At 44.0% G+C, this 23937-nt stretch overlaps 1 protein-coding gene across 1 annotated transcript in view; it reads left to right on the plus strand.

Annotated features, from left to right (window-relative positions):
- The window catches only part of LOC144503747 (uncharacterized), a 189897-nt gene extending 174813 nt beyond the window's left edge, over positions 1-15084 (plus strand). The window contains exons 47-51 of the mRNA XM_078228546.1: positions 2016-2123; positions 7630-7921; positions 11384-11574; positions 12414-12656; positions 13962-15084. Of these exons, the coding sequence (XP_078084672.1) occupies positions 2016-2123; positions 7630-7921; positions 11384-11574; positions 12414-12656; positions 13962-14108 (981 nt within the window). The 3' untranslated portion in view covers positions 14109-15084. The remainder of the gene's footprint in view (positions 1-2015; positions 2124-7629; positions 7922-11383; positions 11575-12413; positions 12657-13961) is intronic.
- Positions 15085-23937: the final 8853 nt, after the last annotated feature.

Raw genomic sequence — 23937 nt, forward strand, 5'->3', positions numbered from 1 at the left:
GATGGTCCTCATCATTGGGAACCAGACGTAATGGCCTTGCTGTTGGGGGGTCAGAGGCCATTGAGGCCTCCTACGGGAGGTGAGGGGCATGCGGTGGGGTGCCCCTTGGGCAGTGCCAGCCTGGCACCCTGGCAGTGCCTACTAGGCACTGGACAGTACAAGGAGGGCGGGGATTTCTGGGGGCAAGGCCTGACCGGGGGTGGGCTGCCTGATGCAACATTTAAGGCTCATTCTCAGCAAAGAAAAATCAGCTGTTGTATCTCCTGACTAAAATTTACCCAGGACATACTTCCGTAAAAATAAGCTAAATGAAACAATATTCATTAGATATTAATCAATTTAGAATTAATTCTCAGATATTATATTTTCTCTCATATTTTTCATGACCTTTTAATTCCTCCACTTTCTCAGGACTATGAAGAAATTTTTGTTGCATTTGTACTTTCATACTCTGTTTCTATTTATGACATCTAAAAATCAATTGACCATTTTCATGGCTTTGTCTGCCTACACATACACTGTCAAAGAAAGATGCATTTGATTTTCTAAGTCTCTCTACTTATCCACCCTCTTCAAGGTCTTTCTACTGATTACATAGTCTGATTCCTATTTTCCCTCCTGAAATATACTGTTGAAGTGGAAACTTTCCTGCTTCTTGACTGTGATAGAAAGACTCAACAAAGCTCGTTCCGACAAAATAACTAGGCTTTATTTACAAAAGACTGCATGTAGTATATGGCTGAAACTTGAGGTCAGAGAGCAGATGGTACAACTGCTGATTCTTCCACAAGTCCACAATTACACAAAGAATCAGTTCAGTGTTTATACATAATCATTATCAGTTTGCATGACCAGAGCATATTCAGGAATTTGATTAGTAATAGAATCATAAGCAATGTCATTAATCATGTCATAACTTGCTGACCTCCTAGAACTCTTTGTCTCAACATTCATACTCTTATCTTGTCCTTTGATGTAATAGAAGAAGGTTGGTGACTCCGTCATCCCTGACCTTATCTTGTTTTATTTACTCATGCAGCCTTAAAGCTATGCGGAGTCAGCCTTGCTTATATTGTACCAAATAGCTGACCAATTTTCCCATCATGCTATTCCTTAGTTCGTACAACTTCACAATACCTCATGCTTATTCGCAGAGATAAGAGGCTCTGCACTGTCCCCAGGAATGCACCATATTTTGGTGGATTCAATGCAGTGTAGTCCCTGCACGTAGGAAAAACTCAATGGGATTTCTTTTGGTTAGTGGTGCCTGTTGTAATTCTGGCTGCCACAGGAAAATTAGACATTATGTGCAATTGGCATTGAGTGATGCCAATTCTCTCCTGAACACTTATGGCCAACATCCCAAAAAATGCTCATCTAAAAGAGCAATCGTTCCTTGCCAACTGTCAATATTCAGAGAAGAGGATAATAAATAGCTGCTTTGTCATTAAGTTTCCACTATTACTCCTTGCTTTTTGCCATTTTCTGTGCCTTCATCTTGCCAAAAGATTTAGTAATTCTCCTGGTGCTGTTGCTTTTCCCTGAATAGGTTATTCAATATAGTCCATGCTGTTTCCCGTTTACATTTCCCCCTTTATTTTTTGGCTATCCTGAGAGACCGAGGGATAGAACTTGCATCGCCTTGCATGCATTTGTCAGATGTAAAATGGGCAGAAAGCATCCCAAATTGGTCCTGGAACAGCCTTCACCTAATCTGTGCAAGAACCCGTCCCACATTTCAAGTTGCAAGGTCCACATTTTAGGTGCCCTGAAGACAGGCATTAGACCTTTTGAATATGTTCTTGAGAAGTAAAGGACCCCTTTGCAAAATCAGTCAGCCATAAGCAAGGCAGGTGTCAGGCCTACCTCACTCATGGTCCTTCAGTGACCTCTGCCGTAACCAACAAGAGGGAAGAGAGAAACAAAAATGTTTGAAGTGGAGTAGCTATTTTACAATTTGTAGACAATGTGGTTTTGCCTATTAACTTCATTAATTACATTTTAATTTTTTTAAGGGTCCTCCAGGTTCAACTGGCCCCCGTGGCAAAGATGGTAGTAGTGGTTATCCTGGCCCTATTGGCCCTCCTGGTCCACGTGGTTCACAAGGAGAAGCTGGCCCCAGTGTAAGTAAATAACAGAAACCAATTAATGATGGCGACAATTAAGAACCCCCATACTTGTAGTTCACATCATAAGGTAAGATGCAGAGGAGAAAAAAAGGAGGGTCAGGTGACATAATGATCATAGAAACTATTGTAGATTTGGAAAGGCATGGTATAGTTGAAGATATAAAGATAGAGGCCGGTCACACTAGTGGGATCTTCCGGTCCCGCCCACAGTGCACCTGAGTTTCCTGGCGGCAGGTGGTGTGGACAGAGTGGTTAGAGTCAATGGGAAACTCCGTTGACAGTGGCGGGACCAGAAGATCCCACTGCCAGTGGACGGCATGCTGTCTCCCACCATAAGAAACATGGAGGCCAGAACATCTCACCCAGAGTCTATTTGCTTAAAATTGAAGACAGTAGAGGAGCTATTAGGCTGCTGGATGTAAATTACAGGTCGCCAAATAATGAGTGGGAGATGGAGGAACAAATCTTCAGGAGAATGACAGAAAGATGGAAGCGTGGCACAGTCGTGATAATGGAGGAGTCAGTGATCCTAATGTAAACTGGGATAGCAACAGCATGAAGGGAAAAGGGGGCAACAGATTCCTGGAAAGTGTGCAAGAAAACTTCCTGTGTTTTTCTCGCACCTTGAGGCAGGGAGCAAGGTTGGATTTAGGTCTGGAGATTGAAGTGCGACAGGTAGAGTATATTTCAGTGGGAAAGCATTTGGGGAACATGTTTACAACATTTTCAGGTTTAGAATAGTCATGGAAAAGGGCACAGTACAGTCAAGTATAAAAACACTTAACTGGAGGACAGCCTATGGTCAGTCAAAAAGGAATCAGGTCCAGGTGGATTGGAATCTAAAGGTGATAGGCAAAACAGTAATAGACCCAATGAAAGTGCAAGAAAGAAGAGGTAGTTTGATTACAGAGTAGGCCCGTCTCCATGGTGAGGAAAGGGTGCGCATACAAAGCTAGAGATTAAATGGATGACTAAAGATCCAGAGGTCAAACTGAAACGGTAAAAGGTGATTCATGATATGGTAGAGAACAAAACTGAACAAACAAATGAGAGTAAACCTAAAAAAAGGGAATACGAGGGACAAGGAGAGAATGAGAGTGCAAACTGCAAAGTAGTTTCCCTGAATTATTTACTGGATCTACTTGTGACCATTTTATATTTTTGGTCCCCAATTCTGGTCTTGCCCGCAAGTGGAAACATCTTTTCCATGATTTGATTTGATGTATTATTGTCACATGTATTGGTATACAGTGAAAAATATTGTTTCTTGCGCGCTACACAGACAGAGCATACCGTTCATAGAGTGCGGGCGGAATTTTCCCATCCTGCCTGCCATGGGAATCGTAAAGGGCGGGACACACAACACGCAAAAGTCCGTTGACCTTCGTGGGATTTTCTGGTCTTGGGGTGAATGTGGCCGGAAAATCCCACCCTGCATCGGGGAGAAGAAAAGGAGAGGGTGCAGAATATAGTAAAAGATAGAATTAGAGGGCATGCTGGGCATAGCTCGCAAGAAGTCGCCTCACTCTGACCTCATCTTGGATTCTTCCCTGATGGAAAAAAATTCTCGGTTCTGGTTTCTTTTTAATGGATTGTTTTGGCATCTTTTCATAATATGGAGGTTAGAGCTGTTCACTGTACTTCAAGTATGGTTCAACAAAGTTTTGCAAGTTTCACATAACCCCTGTGCTTTTAAGTTCTATCAATTTTAACAATCAGCCCCCGTGTTTTTTTTAATGGCCATCATAACTGGTGCAGCTACCAGCAGTGATTTGTGTATCTGCACCTCCCGATCAAGTTGGTTACCCCATTTAAGGACTTCAGGTCATTTTAAACTCTAAAAGGTTGTGCATGCAGTAAGTACACACTTATCTCCACAGCACCAGACCTCACACTCTATTGAAAATCTCAACCCTGTCAGCTGACTGACCTGATGGGGTTCGCTGGGTAGCATATTGGAGGCATTGGAGGCCCTTACGAGTCTCATTAAATCCCTGAGCCACCATAAAATCCCAGTGGGTTGAGGGATAATTGGATTTAAGTGGCTCAATAAAAAACCAAGTGGACATCCTGACTTAGCGGAGTTCTCAGCACTGGGAGTCAGACACATGGCCTCCTCTATGATCCTTTGGGCCCACCTCTTCAGCGAGCTCCAGTAAATTTTGCTCTATGTTTAACTCCCACGCTCTGCTTTCTGTTTTGACGCCTGCTTGCATCCATTCTGCTATTTGTCTCCCAGCTCGTTATGTTCTAACTTTAGTCATGAGCCCACTGTGTAGTTCCTCATTGTGGGCACGGCGCACAATGGTTAGCGCTGCTGCCTCACAGCTTCAGAGTCCTGGGTTCAATTCCAGCCTCAGATCAACTGTCAGGTTTGGTTTCACTTTGGGTGGAAAATGGAAATTCACCATTTTCTCTCCAGGCTGAGAATTAATCTCCAGAAACAGTCCTTGTTTCGGTTGGCACGGTAGCACAGTGGTTAGCACTGCTGCATCAGTGCACCAGGGACCCGGGTTCAATTCCGGATCACTGTCACTGTAGGGTTTCTATGATCTATGATTTCTATGTGGAGTTTGCACATTCTCCCCATGTCTGCGTGGGTTTCCTCCAGGTGCTCTGGTTTCCTCCCACAGTCCAAAGATGGGCGGGTTAGGTTGATTAGCCATGTTAAATTGCCCCTTAGTGTCAGGGGGATTAGCAGGCTAAATACGTGGGATTACTGGGTTATGGGTGGGATTGTTGTCGGTTCAGGCTTGATGGGCCGAATGGCCTCCTCTGCACTGAAGAGATTCTATGAAATTTTTCTATTCTATGAAGGCTTTTTGGAAAACTAAATATATGGTTGGAATTTCTGGCCGATCATGCCCCACCTTCACTGCCAGTGAGGACGGAGAATTTGGTGCCCAGCCAAATCTCCATTCACTGCAGCAGGACCAGAAAATCCTGTGAACGGCTGGAGAATTCTGCCCATTCTATCTACATCATGACCCTTACCTCTCCACTCAGATATATCCTTACAGAATTTAGTAAGGTTGGTCAAAAAGACCTTTCCCTTTGCAATCCATGCTGATTGCTTTTAATCATTAGTCTCTCCATATTTCTGAATTACAATTCTGATTAAGGATTCCATTCCATTTCTTACCACTGATATTATGAATAGATGAACAGCTAACATAAAAACAAACCCAAAAGTTTTATACAAACGCAAACATTACGGTGGCACAGTGGTTAGCACTGCTGCCTCACGGCGCCAGGAATCTGGGTTCAATTCCGGGCGTGGGTGACTGTGTGGAGTTCGTATGTTCTCCCCGTCCCTGCGTGGGTTTCCTTCGGGTACCCCAGTTTCCTGCCACAGTCTCAAGATGTGTAAGTTAGATGGAAATATATGGGGTTACGGGGATAGGATGGGAAAGAGGGCCTGGATAAGTTGCTCTATTAGAAAATCAGTGCAGACTTGATGGGCCAAATGGCCTCTTCTGCACTGTGGAGAGTCTATGATTCTATGAAAATGGTGGCCAAAGGAAGGGTGGGGCTGATTCAAAACCAAGAATGCAATATTTGAAGAGTTGGAGGAAATTGCTGCATTACTAAATGAGCACCTTGCATCTGTCTTCACCAGAGAAGAGGCTGTTGCCAACGTACCAGTATGGAAGAAGCATTAGCAATATTTGATAAGGCAGTGGTATAGTGGTATCATCACTGGACTAGTAATCCAGAAGCCCAGGGTAATCCTCTGGGGACCTAGGTTTGAATCCCACCATGGCAGATGATGAAATTTGAATTGAATACAAATCAGGAATTACAAGTCCAATGGCCATGAAACCTTTGTCGATTGTTGTAAAAAGCCCAACTGGTTCACTGATGTCTTTTAGGGAAGAAAATCTGCCATCCTTACTTGGTTTGGCCTACATGTGACTCCAGCGCCACAACAATGTGGGTGACTCTTAAATGCCCTTTCAAGGACAATAAATGTTGGCACAGCCCAGCCAGCGATGCCCACATCCCATGAAAGAATTTTTAAAATGATAAGGAGGAGGTTGAAAAGGTTGGCAGTTTTAAAGTAGAAACCTTATTTGATGTGGATGGAATGCATCTGAGGTTACTGAAGGAAGTCAGGATGAAAATTCCAGAAGTTGTGGGCACCATCTTCCAAAGCTCCTTCAAGATGGAAGTGTTAACAGACTGGAGAATTGCAAATGTTACACCTCTTTTCAAAATAAGAGAGGGATAACTCTGGCAGTGTCACATCTGTCAATCCAACTTCAATGCTGGGGAAGCTTTTAAAAACACTAATCTGGAACAAAATTCATTGACATTTAGAAAAGTGTCAATTAATAAATGAAAGGCAGCATGAACTTGTTAAAGGGAAATCACATTTGAGTAGCTTTTTTGAGCTATTTGATAAAGTAACAGAGAATTATGATAATGTTCAAAGATGTACGAGTTAGGTGGATTGGCCATGCTAAATTGCTCCTTAGTGACAGGGATTAACGAGGTAAATGTGTGGGGTTACGGGAATAGGGCCCAGGTGGGATTGTGGCCATTGCAGAATCGATGGGCTGAATGGCCTCCCTTCTGCACTGTAGGATCCTATGATTCTATGATAATATTGCAGTTGGTAAGTACAAGACTTTCAAAAGGAATCTGGCAAAATGCCATATAATTGAGCAAAATGAAAGCTGGTGGAATTAAAGGGAAGGTATCCATGCAGATATAAAGAGATACAGAGTAGAGGTGAATAGATGGTTTACAGACTGGAGAAAAATATTCCCCAGAAGTCAAATTTGAGACTGCTGCTCTTTTTGAGATGTATCAATGACCTTGGATTTAGGTATAAGGCAGATTTTCAAAGTTTGAGGATGACCCAAAACTGGAAAAGAGAATAAACAGTGACAAAGATAGTAACAGCCTCCGCGGGGGCAAAGGCAGACAGTTGAAATGGGCAGACACATGGCAGAAGTGAACTGTGGGAATTTTGGCAGAAAAAAATGAGAGGCGGCATAAGCTAAATATTCCAATTTTAAAGGGGAGACAGGAAGTGAGAGATCTGGGAGAGTGTGTGCACAAATTCGTGGAGGTGACAGAACAAGTTGAGAAGGATGTTAAAATGTATATGTGATTTATTAATAGAGGCACAGAGCACAAAAGCAAAGTTATGCTAAACTTTATAAAACACTGGCTTGGCCACAGCTGGTGCATTCTGTTCAATTTTGGGCACTACACATTAAAGCAAAGCTGTCCAAATTTCAGAGAATGTGCTGAAGAGATGAACGAGATTGGTGCCAGGAATGAGGGACTTCGGTTATGTAGAAAGGGCAGGACAGTGGGATTAATTGAATAGCCGTGCCAAAGAACAAGCCCAGACCAAGGGGCCCCTTTGGGTGTTATATCTTACTGAGATTCTAAAGCAAATTCCCGTGAGTTTATGAATTGAAATGCCAATCAATTATACTTTTATCAGGGAACACTAACTATGAGACGTGTACTTTGAACTCCACAGGGTCCTCCGGGTAATGATGGCCCTGCTGGCATACCTGGCGCCCCTGGTCTTCCTGGTCCCTGTTGTGGAACACAATCAATTGTCGAGAGAGAAAAGGGTATGGTGTATCCAGGGAATTACTACTTTGGTGATCAGCCGATTGAATCTGCAAATATACAAGGGGAAGAAATAATAGCTGCCCTGAAAATCCTTAACAGCCGAATGGACACAATCCTGAGCCCAGGCGGATCACAAAAGAGCCCTGCCCGTAGCTGCCGTGACCTCAAATTTAGTCATCCAGAATTCAAGAGCGGTAAGAAAACCAGTTAAGAAGAAAATGGCATTTCTATTGGGTTAAATTCATTGTAACTAATGACTACACATTTCGGGACAGTGTATAACATGTTTTATAAACCTAAAAAAATGTCAGGCGGGACAAAACCAGTTGGATGATCAAACCTGCCCACACTCATGATGGATGGGACACCTTCATTAGATAATCCTCCTTGTAGACATGTTATCTCACAGGAAAGGTAACAATAAGATTGAGAGGGGAAACCCAGGGCCAATAGTGGGGGAAACATCTTTACAAAACTCCTCTCCGCTCCCCTCAAGCTATCAAAACCAGAACAAGAGGTCACACTACAATATATTAGTTATCCATGAATCCAGTCATTAGCATTCAGTTAAATGCGTCCTTTCATTGCAAATGAAGATAGGGCAAAATCTCACTAAAAAATGATAGTGTTGGATTCAGTGAGAAAAATGGCAAGTTTTCCCTCCAGATCTTAGCACTCTGCTACGAAAAAACAGGTGGGCATGTTTCATCAGTTAGGGGGCCGGGCCCTCAACGCGCTGGTAAAGCCCGATTATACTGAAATGGGGGGGCGCCATGTTTAAAGGGTGCCCTGATCAGACCAAACAATGACATCTACCCCCTCCCCCGCCCACCACAGAGATCTCAGGGCCTTCCCTCACCCCGGATTGATGCTGGCACTCATCATCCCCCTCAAAAACTGGAGCCAGCATTTCTTTCTCCCCACCCCCACCTTCCCTCTGAACATTTCACCTCTTCTACCCCTCGTGACAGTCAGTGTCAGCAACCCCCCCACCCCCTGACCCCAAGCATCGGTCCCCTTCGCTCCACCCGTACAGTCAATACCGGCACCCACCCCCACTCCCCCCAAGTGGCCGTCACCAGCATCCCCAGTTCTTACATCCTCCCCCCTTCCCCCCCACAACAGCAAATAAATAAATCCCCCATCCACCATGAGGCTCCAACTCGGGTCCACTGTGCCTCTTGACACAGATTGTCACTGTCAGGTTCGCATGGTGTCAACTTGTGCCAAGGGGCAGTGGGCAGTGCCGGGGGCATTGCCAGGGCACTGCCTGTCCCTGTCCCTCTCCCTTGGGGACTATTCTCCCCTTTACGACCCCCGGGAGGGAATCTGTAGGAAACGTTAGGATGGTTTGAATATATAGTGTGGGGGGGTGGGGGGTGGGGGGGGGGGGGGGTCAATATACAGCAAGGAGAGTTGTTAATGCCATGTAAATATTGGTGAGGAGTGGCAAAATTTGGAAGTCGTGATCTCACTGGTGAGATCCGCGACTTCTGGGGTTTCACCGAATCTTGAGCACCTGCTACCATTGCCGCGGATAGCAAGCGTGGGCTCAAGTTCGCCCCCAGGGGCGGCGTTGTTGGAAATTCCAGCCCATTGTGATACAGCCAAACCCAAAGTAATGCATTTTGGGATGGAAAGCGAGTATTTGGAAAATACACAAAGGCAAGTTGCTCAAGGGAGCAAAGAAGCAGATTCTTAGTGGTTGTGTATCGAGGGCATTATATTGGATAGCCCTGAAATCGGGTGTGGAGATCATGATAGATAATTGTCCCATGTCCATTCAAACTGGTACTCATGATGTGGAGATGCCGGCGTTGGACTGGGGTGGACACAGTAAGAAGTCTCACAACGCCAGGTTAAAGTCCAACAGGTTTATTTGATAGCAAATACCACTAGCTTTCGGAGCACTGCTCCTTCGTCAGGTAAGTGAGAGTTCTGTTCACAAACAGGGCACACAAAGAGACAAACTCAATTTACAAAATAATGGTTGGAATGCGAGTCTTTGCAGGTAATCAAGTCTTAAAGGTACAGACAATGTGAGTGGAGAGAGCGTTAAGCACAGGTTAAAGAGATGTGTATTGTCTCCAGACAGGACAGTTAGTGAGATTTTGCAAGCCAAAGCAATTGCTTGCCAGCCCCATGGCCTCCCGATCACTGGCCAGCCCTGCAATGCCCCATTGCTGGCCTTCCGTCTCCCCCACCCCTGTCACTGACCTTCTGACACCCCCCACCACTGCCCTCCTGGGCCTCCCCGGGCCAGCCCCGATCTCCCCAACACCATCTCCTCCCCCCTCTCCCCCCCCCATCCAGTGCCAGCCCCTATCTCCTGAATTCTTCCTTCCCCCACCCCCAGAAGCCCTGAACCCTGCCGCCCCCTGCAGCCTGACCTTGCCCAGGCAGCCTAAACCCCCATCAGCCTTGACCCCCACACTCCCTGCCTGGATGGCCCCCTCCCTCTGCCAATGATGCCAAATGCAGAGTGGCAGCGGAACCACCTACCCCCTCAATACGCCCTGCCCCTCCCTCTGGTCCCACACCCTTGGCACTGCCTGATGCCCAGTGGGCAGTGCCAAGGTGCCCCTTGGGCATTGCCAGTTTGCCCCTCGACCAGTGCCAGGATGCCAGACTGGCACTGCCCAAGTGGCACCCCTCCTTACTCTTGACCTCCTGGGAGGGCCTCAATGGCCTCTGTTCCATCCAGCAGGCCGGCTGCCTGTTCTCCATTCTTGGGGAGCAATTGTAAACCCCGCTGGAGTGAACCACTGCTGGCTGGGCGGCGGGGTGAGGGGAGACGCTAACTTCAGTGCCGGACCCGCTAATTAAATGCAAATGAAGATTTCCATATCGTAATCAGCTCTGCATTGATTTCCGGTGTGGTGCTGTTGACACTGGAAATCTTCAGCTGGGAGATGCATGGAGGCCTGGGTGTCCAGCAGGAAATCCATGAGACAGCCTCCACTGATGTCTCCCGGCCCGCTGCACTGTTGGAACAGCACAGAGGGCTGGAAGAATTGCCCCCAAGGTGCTGTTCCTCTAACTTATCTTGAGCTGCACTGAAGGACAGAGATGTCAGCGTGTGAGCAAGGTGAAGATTTAAAATGACAGGCCATCGGGAAGCTCAGGGTCCTGCTTGAAGATTGAACAGGATGTTCTACAATCTGGGTTTGGTTTCCCCAGTTTAGAGGAGACCACATTGTGAGCAGTGAACGCAGTATATTGAATTGAATGTAATACACTTAAATTGTTGCTTCACCTGGAAGGAGAGCCTTGGACACTAAGGAGAGAGGATGGAAAAGGACGAGTGTACATCTCCTATGTTTTCATGGAGAGGTGCATGGGAAAGAACTGAGTGTTGGGGGTGAGTGAAGAGTGGACCAGGGTATCACGGAGGGAACATTCCCTTTGGAATGCTGAAACACATTTTCCCCTCCTCCTTCAGCATTCCTGGTCCGGGCTGCCATTAAGAAATGTAGGCTAGTTGTAAGTGGTGCTAGGCACACAAATACCTGGGGCTCCTGCATTGGCACACAGCCAACTAAAAGCACATTTTACACTGTGCTACACAACAAAATTATTTTTCCCATTACAAGCAAAGTATTATGAAGCTGCTCTGGAAAATCGCTAAGGATCTTGCTTTGATGTCACTATAATAGGAGAATACTGGATTGATCCTAATCAAGGCAGCGGATTGGATGCCATCAAAGTACATTGCAACATGGAGACTGGAGAGACCTGTGTGTCTTCCAACCCCAACAGTATTCCACGCAAAAACTGGTGGACAAGCAAAAGCATTGGTCGAAAGAAGCATGTGTGGTTTGGTGAGTCCATGGACGGTGGTTTCCACGTGAGTACCGTCAAACTACAATGTTAGGAAGCACGACACATTGTAGCACAAAACAAGATGAATAAGGGAAAAAAACGGATTAAAATTAATTAAAACATATTTAACTGTCCACCTGTTGCAACTGTTGCAACGTTCACTGAATTGGAATTCACAAAATGACTGACTCTCTTGACTAGATGTCATAATTTGATGCTCAAGCCACATGATTTCTGAAGCTATGTTTTAAAACTTATAGGCCGGAATTCTCTGACCCCTGCTCATAGCTGGGGTTTTCCAGCCCCGCTGTAGTGAATGGCTGAGCACCAAATTCTCCGTTCTCGCTGGCAGCGGCAGTGGGGTGTGTAAAACTGGAGAATTCCAGTCATAATCATCACTTTTGTATCAGTACAGATCGAAACGCCAAGTCTCTGGACTGTCAGATACTTTTTCCTTTGGGTGCCCTTGCTTTATTCAAAATCAGAACGAATGCTTAAGTCCTGTTTCATATGGAGAGATCGCCATTGGAAACCAGAGGGAACTGGTGAAATTTTCAGCTCCACAAAATACTCTCACACAGATTCAGCAGACTATTTAACATATCAATAAAGAAAATCAGACATGGTGTTAATTCACTGGCCTGTTCCACACTACTGATGCTGTTTAGAAATGTAATTGTTCTATAAAACCTTCAGCAGCTATATTGCTGAATGGTTCAAGATAAAAGTCCATCACCATCATCTTAACTGGGAATGAGCAATAAATACAGGCCTCTCCAGTGATGCGCATATCATGAGAATGGATAAATAAAAGCCCTCTTGAAAATAATGAAATAAATGTAGTAAAAATTTCTATTTCTTCAGTTTGGCTATGGTGACAACGCGATATCAGAAGATACCGTTGAAATCCAAATAGGATTCCTTCGACTGCTTTCCACTCAAGCATTCCAGAACATCACCTACCACTGTAAGAACAGCATTGCCTATTTGGATGCTGAGGCTGGAAATGTGAAGAAAGCTTTAAAGTTGATGAGTTGGGTTGATGCAGAGCTCAAAGCTCAAGGAAACAGCAAATTTATATACAATGTTCTTGAAGATGGTTGTACTGTAAGTAGCAAAAAGATTAAGACTACAAGAAATAGCAATATAAGTAGGCCATTTGGCCCATCGAACCTGCTTTGCCACTCATTAAGACATGGCTGCTTTGATTGTAGCCTTAACTCCAATTTTCTATCTTCCACCAACTGCATTCCCCCGGCCCCCTTGATTCCTTTGAGGATCAACAATCTGTCCAACTAGATATGGAATATGTCCCCAGCCACCACTGTTTTCTGTGGAAGAGAGTTCCAAAATTAATCGGCCCTCCGAGAGAAGAAATTTGTCCTCATCTGTCCCCGATTTCGAGATTCCCTCACCTGGGGAAATATCCTCTGAGTCGATCTTGTTAAGCCCACTCAGAATCTTTCTTGTTTCAATAAAATTCTTTTCTATTCTTCTAAACTCCAATGAGAAGACAGATATAAAGGGTTTTTTCATTTGCTAAATGAATTCCCCAGTCTCAACTTTTAATGGGCCAATAGTCACTTTAACTACTGTTTTCATTTTATATACTTGTCAAAATCTTTACTGTCTATCTTTATATTTCTTCCTTGTTTTCTCTCATCCTCCAATTTGTCCCTCTTTTTTTAGTTGTCTTATTTTCTAAAATGTTCCCAATCTTCTGGCTTACCTGTCTTATTGACATCACAGGTATTATTCTACAACTATAGGTTTTGAGCCCATTTTAATTCAGTTTAATTGAATATGTTTCATGTTGACTGCATTTTGTTAATACAAAGAATAAAGAAAATTGCGGCACAGGAACAGGCTCTTCAACCCCCAAGCCTGTGCCGATCATGATGCCATAACTAAACTAAAAAAAACCTTCTGCCGTTTACTCGTCCATATCCCTCTATTCCCTCCCTATCCATGTACCCATCCAGATGCCTTTTAAATGCTGCTAATGTGCCTGCTTTCACCACCATCTCTTGGCAGCACATTCCAGGCATCCACCAAGCTCTGCATGAAAAACTTCCCCCGCATGTCTCCCTTAAAATTTCCCCCTCTCACCTTGAACCTGTTCCCCCTTGTAATTGACATTTCCACCCTGGGAAAAAGCCTCTGACTATCCACCCGGTCTATGTCTCTCATAATTTTGTAGACCTCTATCAGGTCTCCCCTCTTCCTTCATCTTTCCAGTAAAAACAATCCTGGTTTATTCAACCTCTCCTCATAGCCAACACCCTCCAGACCAGGCAACATCCTGGTGAACCTTCTTTGCACTCTCTCCAAAGCTTCACGTCCTTGTGACCAGAGCTGCATGTAAAACTCCAATGAAGGTAAAAACTGAACTTTATTTTTGTTTACCTTCAGAAGCACACAGGAGACTGGAGCAAGACTGTATTTGAATATAGAACACGGAAGACTCTTCGCCTGCCCATTGTGGACATTGCACCAATGGACATTGGTGCTCCTGAGCAGGAATTTGGTGTTGACATTGGACCTGTCTGCTTCTTGTAAAGTCCAAGATTATTTGAACACCATCTTTTCCAGTGTTTAAACAAAATGGTCATGGACTAATTCATCTCTACACTGCACTTAGCCACATGCTTATATTTTGGATCTCCCAGGAGGAAATAGCGTCCAAATCACTATTCATCATTTTGACAGAAATTGTAGAAAATATCAAGATGGAAGATGTATAACAAGAGGATTTTGCCACATTAGTGTACAGATATCTGCTTCTCTATGGTGCCTAACACTGGGGTGAAATAAAGAAATATAATTTTATAAAGTGCTGAACATTCCCGACACCAAATTTGACCTATTTTTCTTGCTGAGGTGAAAATCAGTACGTGTGGAACTTGCCCAGTTTCATCTACCTCATCACGGACAGAAACTGGGATAGGGTTTGAGACTGCCAAGAAAATATTGCACTACTCATTGAAATTTTCGAACTCTATTTGGAAAGGCGGCATTCCAGAAGCAGTCAATTTGAGGATCATTCAAGGACAAGTGTTTCGTATGAACATGCATCAGGTTGTTATTGATGCTGGCAGCAGAAGTGAAATAAATCTTGTAAATACCCTGCATTCACTGTGTGTTTGATCCGATTGTTCATTGGTGCTTGTGTTCTTGAATCTGATTTTGTCTTTAACATGGTGCTATTTTAAGAACAGACCTTCAAAAACTTAGCCAAAATCCTTTGCAGTTTGAAACTATTGCTGTTGTGGTAATTTGCTGGCCTTTCGATGGTGCATTCCATTTTTATACATATTCATTTGCTGATCAGTGCTAAATTATCATCACTTTATCAGCCTGATGCTTTCTGCTATTCACATCTCTAAACTTCAGCACATGGCTGAAGGCTATCAAAGGGTTCATTGACATTTAGTTATATAACAATCGGTTTGTCACTTGCCAAGATCAGGTTATTTTCTGTAATTTGAATGCTTATTTGTCATACAAGAAACAAATAAAATGTACTGAAAATTTACTTGTTTCGATTTTACCATTTTAAACTGGGCAGCACTAGGATGGAGTGACTGCAATATGCTGTCACCAGAGGCACACTGGATCTCCAGGTAGGGAATTAGGATACCAACAGAACTTTAAAATATTTATACTCAACAGTGGTAAAATAAATTATCATCTGTTTACGAGGGAGAGTATTACTAAATCGTGCCAGGACGGATTGCGAAGGCTGTCCCCAAGTTGGACTGTATATATGTCAACAACTTCAATTTATACAGCACCTTTTAGGACACTAAATTTGACCGAAAAACGTCACAGGAATCCAAGCCACTGACATAATTGACGCTGAGCCAAAAGGTTCTTAGAAGGGTCATAGAACATAGAACAGTACAGCACAGAACAGGCCCTTCGGCCCACGATGTTGTGCCGAGCTTTGTCTGAAACCCAACTCAAGCTATTTCCTCCCTATCATCCCAAAGTACTCCAGGTGCCTATCCAATAGCTTCTTAAATGTTCCTAAAGTTTCTGACTCCACTATCCCTGCAGGCAGTCCATTCCACACCCCAACCACTCTCTGAGTAAAAAACCTACCTCGGACATCCTTCCTATATCTCCCACCATGAACCCTATAGTTATGCCCCCTAGTTACCACTCCATTCACCTGAGGAAATAGTCTTTGAACGTTCACTCTATCTATCCCCCTCATCATCTTATAAACCTCTATCAAGTCTCCTCTCAACCTCCTCCGCTCCAAAGAGAAAAGCCCAAGTTCCCTCAACCTTTCCTCATAAGACCTACCCTCCAAACCAGGCAGCATCCTGGCAAATCTCCTTTGCACTCTTTCCAGTGTCTCCACATCCTTCTTATAGTGAGGTGACCAGAACTGCACACAATATTCCAAATGCGGTCTCACCAAGGTCCTGTACAGTTGCAGCATAACCCCACGGCTCTTAAGCTCAAAATGTTAATTCTGTTTTTCTCCCCACAGATGCTGCCAGACCTGTTTGGTTTATCCAGCATTTTCTGTTTTTATTTCTGATTTCTGGCATCTGCAGTATTTTTGATTTGGTGACTAAAAAGGTTGTTCAAAAGATTTTAAAGAGAGGCTTAAAGAAGGAAAAATGCAAAGAGATTTAAGCTGAGAATTCCAGAATTTAGGACCTAAACAGCTAAAGGCATAGCCAATAGTACCTCAAGAACAGCTTCTTCCCTGCTGCCATCAGACTTTTGAATGGACCCAGTTTATATTAAGTTAATCTTTTTCTACACCCTAGCTGTAACTGTAACACTACATTCTGCACCCTCTCCTTGCCTTCTCCCCTATCTACTCTGTGAACAGTATGCTTTGTCTGTATAGCATGCAAGAAACAATAGTTTTCACTGTATATCAATACATGTGAAGTTATAATAAATCAAATCAAACAGTGGTAAGAACAAGAAAGTCAGGCATCCAAATCGAGCCAGAATTACAGGATCACTGAGATCTCAGAGGTTGTGTGAACTGGAGCAAATTACCCAGAAAGGGGGAAGTGAGACCATGGAAGATTTAGAAGTGTTGTTCTGGACTGACAGCCAGTTTAGATCAGCAGGTACATCTATTATCATAGATCTTTCCTTCTGATTGACTCAACATCAAATTCAGTGTGTAGTTCACAATTTCATGCAAGATTTTGTGGTGAGTTGTTAACCAGTACAAGCTTAAGTCTTTGCCAGCTGTGGAATAAAATATCAAATTTCTGGCAGACTTCACATAACTCTGCCAAACCTCATCTTTCCTTTCTCATCTAAATCTTATTAAAAATATGGAACTCCCAATATTTAAAACAAAGGAGAAAATTATAACATTCTGATGCACTGGAGTATGAATGGCATGATAGAGCATAGAAAACATGGAATTCACCGGAAACCGGTGTGGAGATAATTTGAACGTTAAAATTACCATTTAAATCTTATTCTGTCCCGAGCCCACTAGCCTCCACCCCCACCCCCCACCCCCACCCCCGCCCTGGCCAGGAGGTTGGGGATAAGGAGGCGTGCCCCCTGGGTTTTGCCAGTCTGGCCCCCTGGCACTGCCCAAGGGACAAAGTGGCAATACCCAAGGGGGCAGGGTCCATTGTGGGGGCAGACCCTGTGGGGTCCCGTTGCCACTCTGCATAGAGATCAGTGGCAGAGGAAGAGATCGGGGCTGGCCATCAGGGGAGGTTCCAGGGGGGTCAGAACTGCAGTGGAGAGGGTCAGGGAGATCAGGGCTTGGAGGGGGGGGGGGGGGCAGCGGGGGACATCAGGGCTGGCCCGGAGATGTCTGGGAGGCCAGCAATCGAGTGGATGGAGGGGTGTTGCTGTGCTGGCCAGCGATCGGGAGGCTGGCAGTGCGGGGCTACTGCGCATGTACCAATCTCCACTATGACAGATCAGTGCATGCGCAGTGACCCACTCAGTGCTACGCTGCCGGCCTCTCCAGCGGCAATAGGCCCTGCCCCCCAGATTTTCAACGTGAATCTTGCGAGGGTTTTCTGCAGTGAACGGAATGTGGGAGATTCATTATGAAAATCCCACGAAAGAAACCAGCGGGGGGGGGGGGTTTTACACAAATTCGGCACTGAGAATTTTTTTGGGAGTGTTGTGGGAAAAATGCCACTTCAGAGTCAAACTGGAGGTTTCAACAATACAGTTTTATTTTAATGAAGCTTTGTGGAGAAAAGGCACTGGCACTCCGCAGTGCTTCTAGACAGCTACCTTCTCTCAATGAGAAAATAGGAGCAGTCCATCTTTATACCCTTTACACAATAGATGGACCGGACATCTAGCCATTATCACACCATTGTAATCAAGTAGGTGATCGATAGTTAACACATCGTTATAGACAAATACAGACAGATACAGACATAAGCATGTTAACATTGCATTGTTCTATGAATGAATACATTTCCTACATCAGTGACTATCAATGGTTTGGTTTCGGTCTATTCATACAGTAATTGGTTTTCCTGCATTTATGTATACCCATTCCTATTTGTGGCTAATCTCTTTAACAGACCCTTTTGTCCCGGGACTGTCCTTTACCTAAAAGTGCCTCAAGCTCTGGCTTCCTGCAGCATTTGTTCCCTGCATGTTTTAACTTTAAATAACTGTCTGCACTAAAAGTCAGTGTCCGTTTAATGTCTCTTTTCCCAGGTGACCGTTTATGGGCCAGGCAGCCATGTTGTGTAGCCCTCTCCATGTTTTCCCCACTTCACTCCCCATCTTTGGTCGGATTATGACTTTAATAATCCCTAGACCAACAATTTTACATATATAAATCTTCGTTCTTCTTTTTTCCTTCTTCGTTTCGTCTGATGTCTTCGGGGATCTTTATTAGGGGTTCTTCTTCGATGGGTACACTGGCTCCTGGCACAATTCTTGTCACCATCACCTTGCAACAGACGTTTAGGCATCCAACAATTAGACAACAATTACAATGAAAATGAGTATGACCAATCCATGTAATAAGTAAGATTCCCAGGACCCCCCCACTCGCCATTCCACCCAATTACTTCCTTTCTTGGGTCCCTGTCTGAAGCTATCAAGTTGTTCTCTGATGCTATTGATGACCTGTGTAATGTTATAGGACTCGTCTGTGACATGGGTTATGCATTTATTGCCTATAATTGTACACACTCCCCCTTGTTGTGCTAACTGATAGTCCACTGCGTATCGTGTCTGTTGTGCATATAATCTCAGTTCAGCCATTTCTTGGTTGACAGCCTCCAGTGCTTTTGAAGTGCTGTTTCCCAGGACTGTTAGTCCACAAACAATATGATTCCTATTCCTTGCACTAATCACTCCTGCTGCCCCCCCCCCGCCCCCAGAGATAAGGCTCCAAGGAACCCATATCCCAGTGAGGATCCCATTGTGCCCGGGGCTTCCCAGTCAGCACAGAATTCCTTGCTGAGAGCCCGAGTTACTATTCTCATAGAATCATAGAATCATAGAAACCCTACAGTGCAGAAGGAGGCCATTCGGCCCATCGAGTCTGCACCGACCACAATTCCACCCAGGCCCTACCCCCACATATTTACCCACTAACCTACGCATCTCAGGACTCTAAGGGGCAATTTTTTTTTAACCTGGTCAATCAACCTAACCCGCACATCTTTGGACTGTGGGAGGAAACCGGAGCACCCGGAGGAAACCCACGCAGACACGAGGAGAATGTGCAAACTCCACACAGACAGTGACCTGAGCCGGGAATCGAACCCGGGACCCTGGAGCTGTGAAGCAGCAGTGCTAACCACTGTGCTACCGTGCCGCCCCATTTCCTCCGAATATGCCCCTTCTGGGGGCATGGAACAGTCAGTGGCCCTATTGTTCCTACTGCAAAACGGTTTGGGAGGTTTGGTGTTTCTGTCATGTAAGTACCATTGAAGAGGAACACACATATCACTTCTTAGCCCAGTAACATTTAGTGTCTCTATTATTAGTTTGTTTATATTGCCAATTGTTCGGTTTACTTGACTCCCCATTTGATCCCACCACCTGTTAAGTATCAAATGGGTATGTCCATTTGGCTGAGCTTACGTGAGTTCCATTGCATTGTCCACAAATGAGCTGTCTTCCCGTGGTTATATTTAGACATTTCTGTTCATCACAAGTGCAAGTAAACTATCCCTTGTAAACCCGACAATGTTGACGGACACACTGTGTCTGTACGCAGGAATCATTCTTAGGGACCAAGGCATCGGCACATCCCCATCCCTGCCCCGTAAAACAAAGCAGATAGCTTTGCAGTATCTGAACAAGCTTTTCCTCCCACCTGTTGGAACCCCCTGCACACAGGATCTGTGGGGTTTACAAGTCCCACACATCTCCCCTGTATACCTCTTTTATGTTTGCCAATTTGTCCCTTACAGGGTGCATCTGATATATCTACAGTATATATGTCATGAGCGGTCCACCCAGGGGTGGCTACAAATAGGGCTTCTACCGATTGTGCTAACGGGTAACATACAGTTCGATTCCCGTGTAAATGTATGTGCGCTTTGTAAAACAAGTTATCCTCCAATCCCGTCAAATTTACAGTCGTGACAACGCAAAGTAGTAGTTACATACGCGATTACATACATATTCGCAACGATCAAATATCAAACCTAACACTATAATTCATATAATTTTTACAAGTTATATTATCTATTAACCTGCACGCGCCAGTCGTTCTTGCTTGCAGTCTTTGCCTGTGTTGAGGAAGGCAGTTCTGTTAGTTCATCAATTTAATTACTTATTTGTTCCCTTGTGTAATTTTAGCTGTGTCCAGTGTTTCCAGACACCTTTCCCTCTTATGTCTATACAGGCACAGGTGAGTCCACTAATTATAACTTCATATGGCCCATTCCATTTTGGTGCAAACCCTGGTTTGTCAGGTAATGTTTTCACTAGGATGCGACTTCCCGCTGTTGGGACGTCAGGGAGCATTTCAAGCTCTCTTTGCATCTTTTATTTCCTGATTGTCTTTTACCAATTTGCGCATCCCTTTTAGTTGGGTGCTCAGTTCCAAAACATATCTCCTGATTTTATCTTTTAGTGGACCTACATCGGTCCCACCTGTTATGATGCTTTCTGGTAATTGCATCACCCGTCCTGTCATTAGCTCATAAGGGGTTAATCCAGTTGTCCGGTTTGTGATAGCTCTTAATCTCATTAGTATAGTGGGCAATACCTCTTTTTCCCGATGTTTGTATGGCTTTAGCTAGTGCATTATACATTTAACTATATATCCCCCTTCCATAGAAAGCTTAGTGTGAATTAAATAACACTTTGTACTGGCCTTTTTTGGCTGCAGCTGGACATCCATTCATTTGTATGTAATCTTATCAAAAGACATTGCTTTCCCCATTAAAATCACATGCCATACAGCTCCGATCTTTATATGATGTACTTTTACACTATATCTAATTTGATCATTTGTTTGCGTGCAAGCGCCGCACCACAGTACTTCACAAAATAATTATGTTTTTATCAATACACAATATATAGTATATAAATATATCATACAAAGTTGGTTAAGGCTTTTCAGGATTTGATTTTATTCTCGGGTCTGTACTGTATAATAAAAATAATCAAGCGGCAGTTGTATCATACCACTTCGCACATCGTAACCGTGATATCCAAACCCTTTTAATTCAAGCCGTTTCCATTTTTAAACTGAGCTCCAGATCAAAACCCCCGCACTCTAGGAAAATAACAGGTGCCGAATCAAAATCAAAGTAGGTACAATACATACCAGTTATTTGAATAGAAACGTTTTGGTTTGATTCTTAACTGGCTGGATTTTAAGCTTTGCAGTGTTTTTATATTTGGCAAACCTTGAACAATAGATGGCACATGAAATTCCGACAGCAGTACATAATTTTAACCGGTTACAGAATACTCAACTATCAGATGTTTGTAAATCGCAATATCCTGCGGACCTTAACACTGTATTTCACTGACTTGATATACTTTAAACTGACTCATAGACAATATATTTACCTCATTCTTTTGTTCCTGCTTTTCTACCTTTCCACAAAATTACTTATTTTCTTCTCTTAACTTCTCAACTAACTCTTACAATTTCTACTTCAAAACAAAGGAAAGAGCACACGGTTCCTTCCAAGGTTTAAATCCTTTCTTAAATTTCAATTTACTTTCCGATTTTTATTTACACTCTTTATCAAACCCACTGTTGTAAAATCACAATTAGGGGAAGAACATTAAAACATTAAAGAAAACAACAACAAAATCATCGACGCAACCACTTTGTTTAAACACACACAGACACACATGGAAGCTTCCAACAGTCATTCCACAGCACATCCTTTTGCATTCAAACCGGGATGTAAGTAAAACATTTAAAGAGAATACAGAACGTTGATTAAGACAGTCGCTTTTATTCTTCGTTCTTCCAAACTGTAATTAAACTCAAAACAGAAGTAAATTCAAGAAATCTTATCACTTTAATCTTTAACAGTTTTAACACTCCCCCAGCCCTCCTGAGGCTAAACCAAGGTGCAACACACTGCACCCACTGCCTGCAACAAACACTCCACAGGAACAAACAGGCTTCAGCTCCTGCTCTCAATCTAATACAACAACAATCACCTACATTCGACAAGCTACCATGACACACAAACACACTGAAATACAAAAACTAAGATCTCTCCTATCCACCTCCAGGTATGCCACTAGTCCATTCTACCAATTCATCGTAATCTTGGGACATAATCACTCCCATTTTTAGGATGACCTGGTGAGCACTAGAGAGTCCATCCTTAAAAGCCTGGATGAATGCTCGACCCCCTTGACCTGGGTTCCCTTGTCCTGAGCACTCTTGATATACCTGGAACAACCGTTCCCCGTATTCAAGAAGCTCTTTCCCCTTTTAACTGTTTTGTTGTGGTAATTCTGCTCCAGTTAGTGGGAGCATTTTCTAATACCCTCTGAATCTCTGCTTTAAACTGGGTGAAGGGTGCCTGTTGGACATCTATCTCTGATGTTAGGGCGACTGCATGTGTCCACCGTCCCCCACTATAATCCTGTGCTGGAGGAGCGGCAGGTCCACCTGCTACCTACCTCCACTTATCCTCTGGACAGGCTGCCCTGACCAGCTGGTGTATGTCTCTCAGGTGTAATTGGTGTCCTACCCAGATTGTGTCTAATTCTTCCCAGAATTTAGTGTTTGCGCTTCTAGGTTGTAATTTACCCAGGGAAGCTATTATCTGCTGTCTCTCACCTGGGGTGAAGGGTTTATAATTTGCCTTTGGCTGCGCATCTGTTCCCCCACGGGTTACTGGTGCTAAGTTGTGTCCTAGTGCTTCCCACTCCTCTGGAGGAGCGGTTGGTCCCTGTTGTGTGGACTCATAAGGAGGTAGAGGAACAGTTTCCCCTTTCCATTGCTTTTCTTCTAAAACCTGGTTTTGCTTCTCCAGTTCCCTCACTCTGGATTCTAATTCTCTGATCCTTTCTTTATCTTCACTCCACTTCTTAGTAGAGGCGACTACTTGCTCAATAGACCAGCTAACTGATGTATTAACATTACTCCTATCTTCTTTGTCTTGTTTCTCTTTTCTTTATCTATCCACTCTCTCTGCTGCTCTAAGGTCTGAGAAGTATCCCAGCCATCCTTTTGCATTCTCTTTATTAACTCTTTCCTGTCTGTCATGTAAACTTCAATGAGAGAACCTGCAGGTCCTCTTTTAACTTCATTATCTGCCATTTCGCAAACTTCACTAACCCCGGCCATGATTACTTGCGAGTAAAGTGTGCTCTCTACCATAGGGACTTCACTACCACCGGCCACTATTACTACTCTAGCACCGTGTTTCACTACCGTTACAGGGTTTCAAGTTATACTCACGGCTTCCACTATTACCACCTCGGCAATGTGCTTCTCCACCGGAGTCCGGTTTAGGTCAGAGTTGATCAAGCTCCTTTTCTGCCCTGCTTTTCACAACATTGACAGTACAGTTCCCAACTTTTCAAACTTTCATGCAATCAGATGGCAACTCTGCGTTTGTTCGCCACTACAGAGTTTGATGTTAACCGACCTCTGCCACTTGTGCTTCACAATCCTAAGTGCCCTTGGTGTCTCTTTGCCCACTTCAATTCCTGACCATCGCGTGGGAGGTTTCTCCTCTTAACAGCCAGTCTAAGGCAGGGTTTTGGGACAGGCACTACCTTGTCCTCTAGTCGGTCAGCACAAGCAACAGTTACTTATCACTATCAGCAGTAAGTACTTATCACTATATCATATACAACAATACTTATTACTACAAATACCTCTTAAGTTTAACCCCTTTCAAACTGTATTCTTGACCTTGTCTGACTCCCACAGGTTCAGTGATCTCTACCCCGGCTTTCCGAT

Source organism: Mustelus asterias, chromosome 14, assembly GCF_964213995.1.
Source record: "Mustelus asterias chromosome 14, sMusAst1.hap1.1, whole genome shotgun sequence".
Classification (NCBI taxonomy): domain Eukaryota; kingdom Metazoa; phylum Chordata; class Chondrichthyes; order Carcharhiniformes; family Triakidae; genus Mustelus; species Mustelus asterias.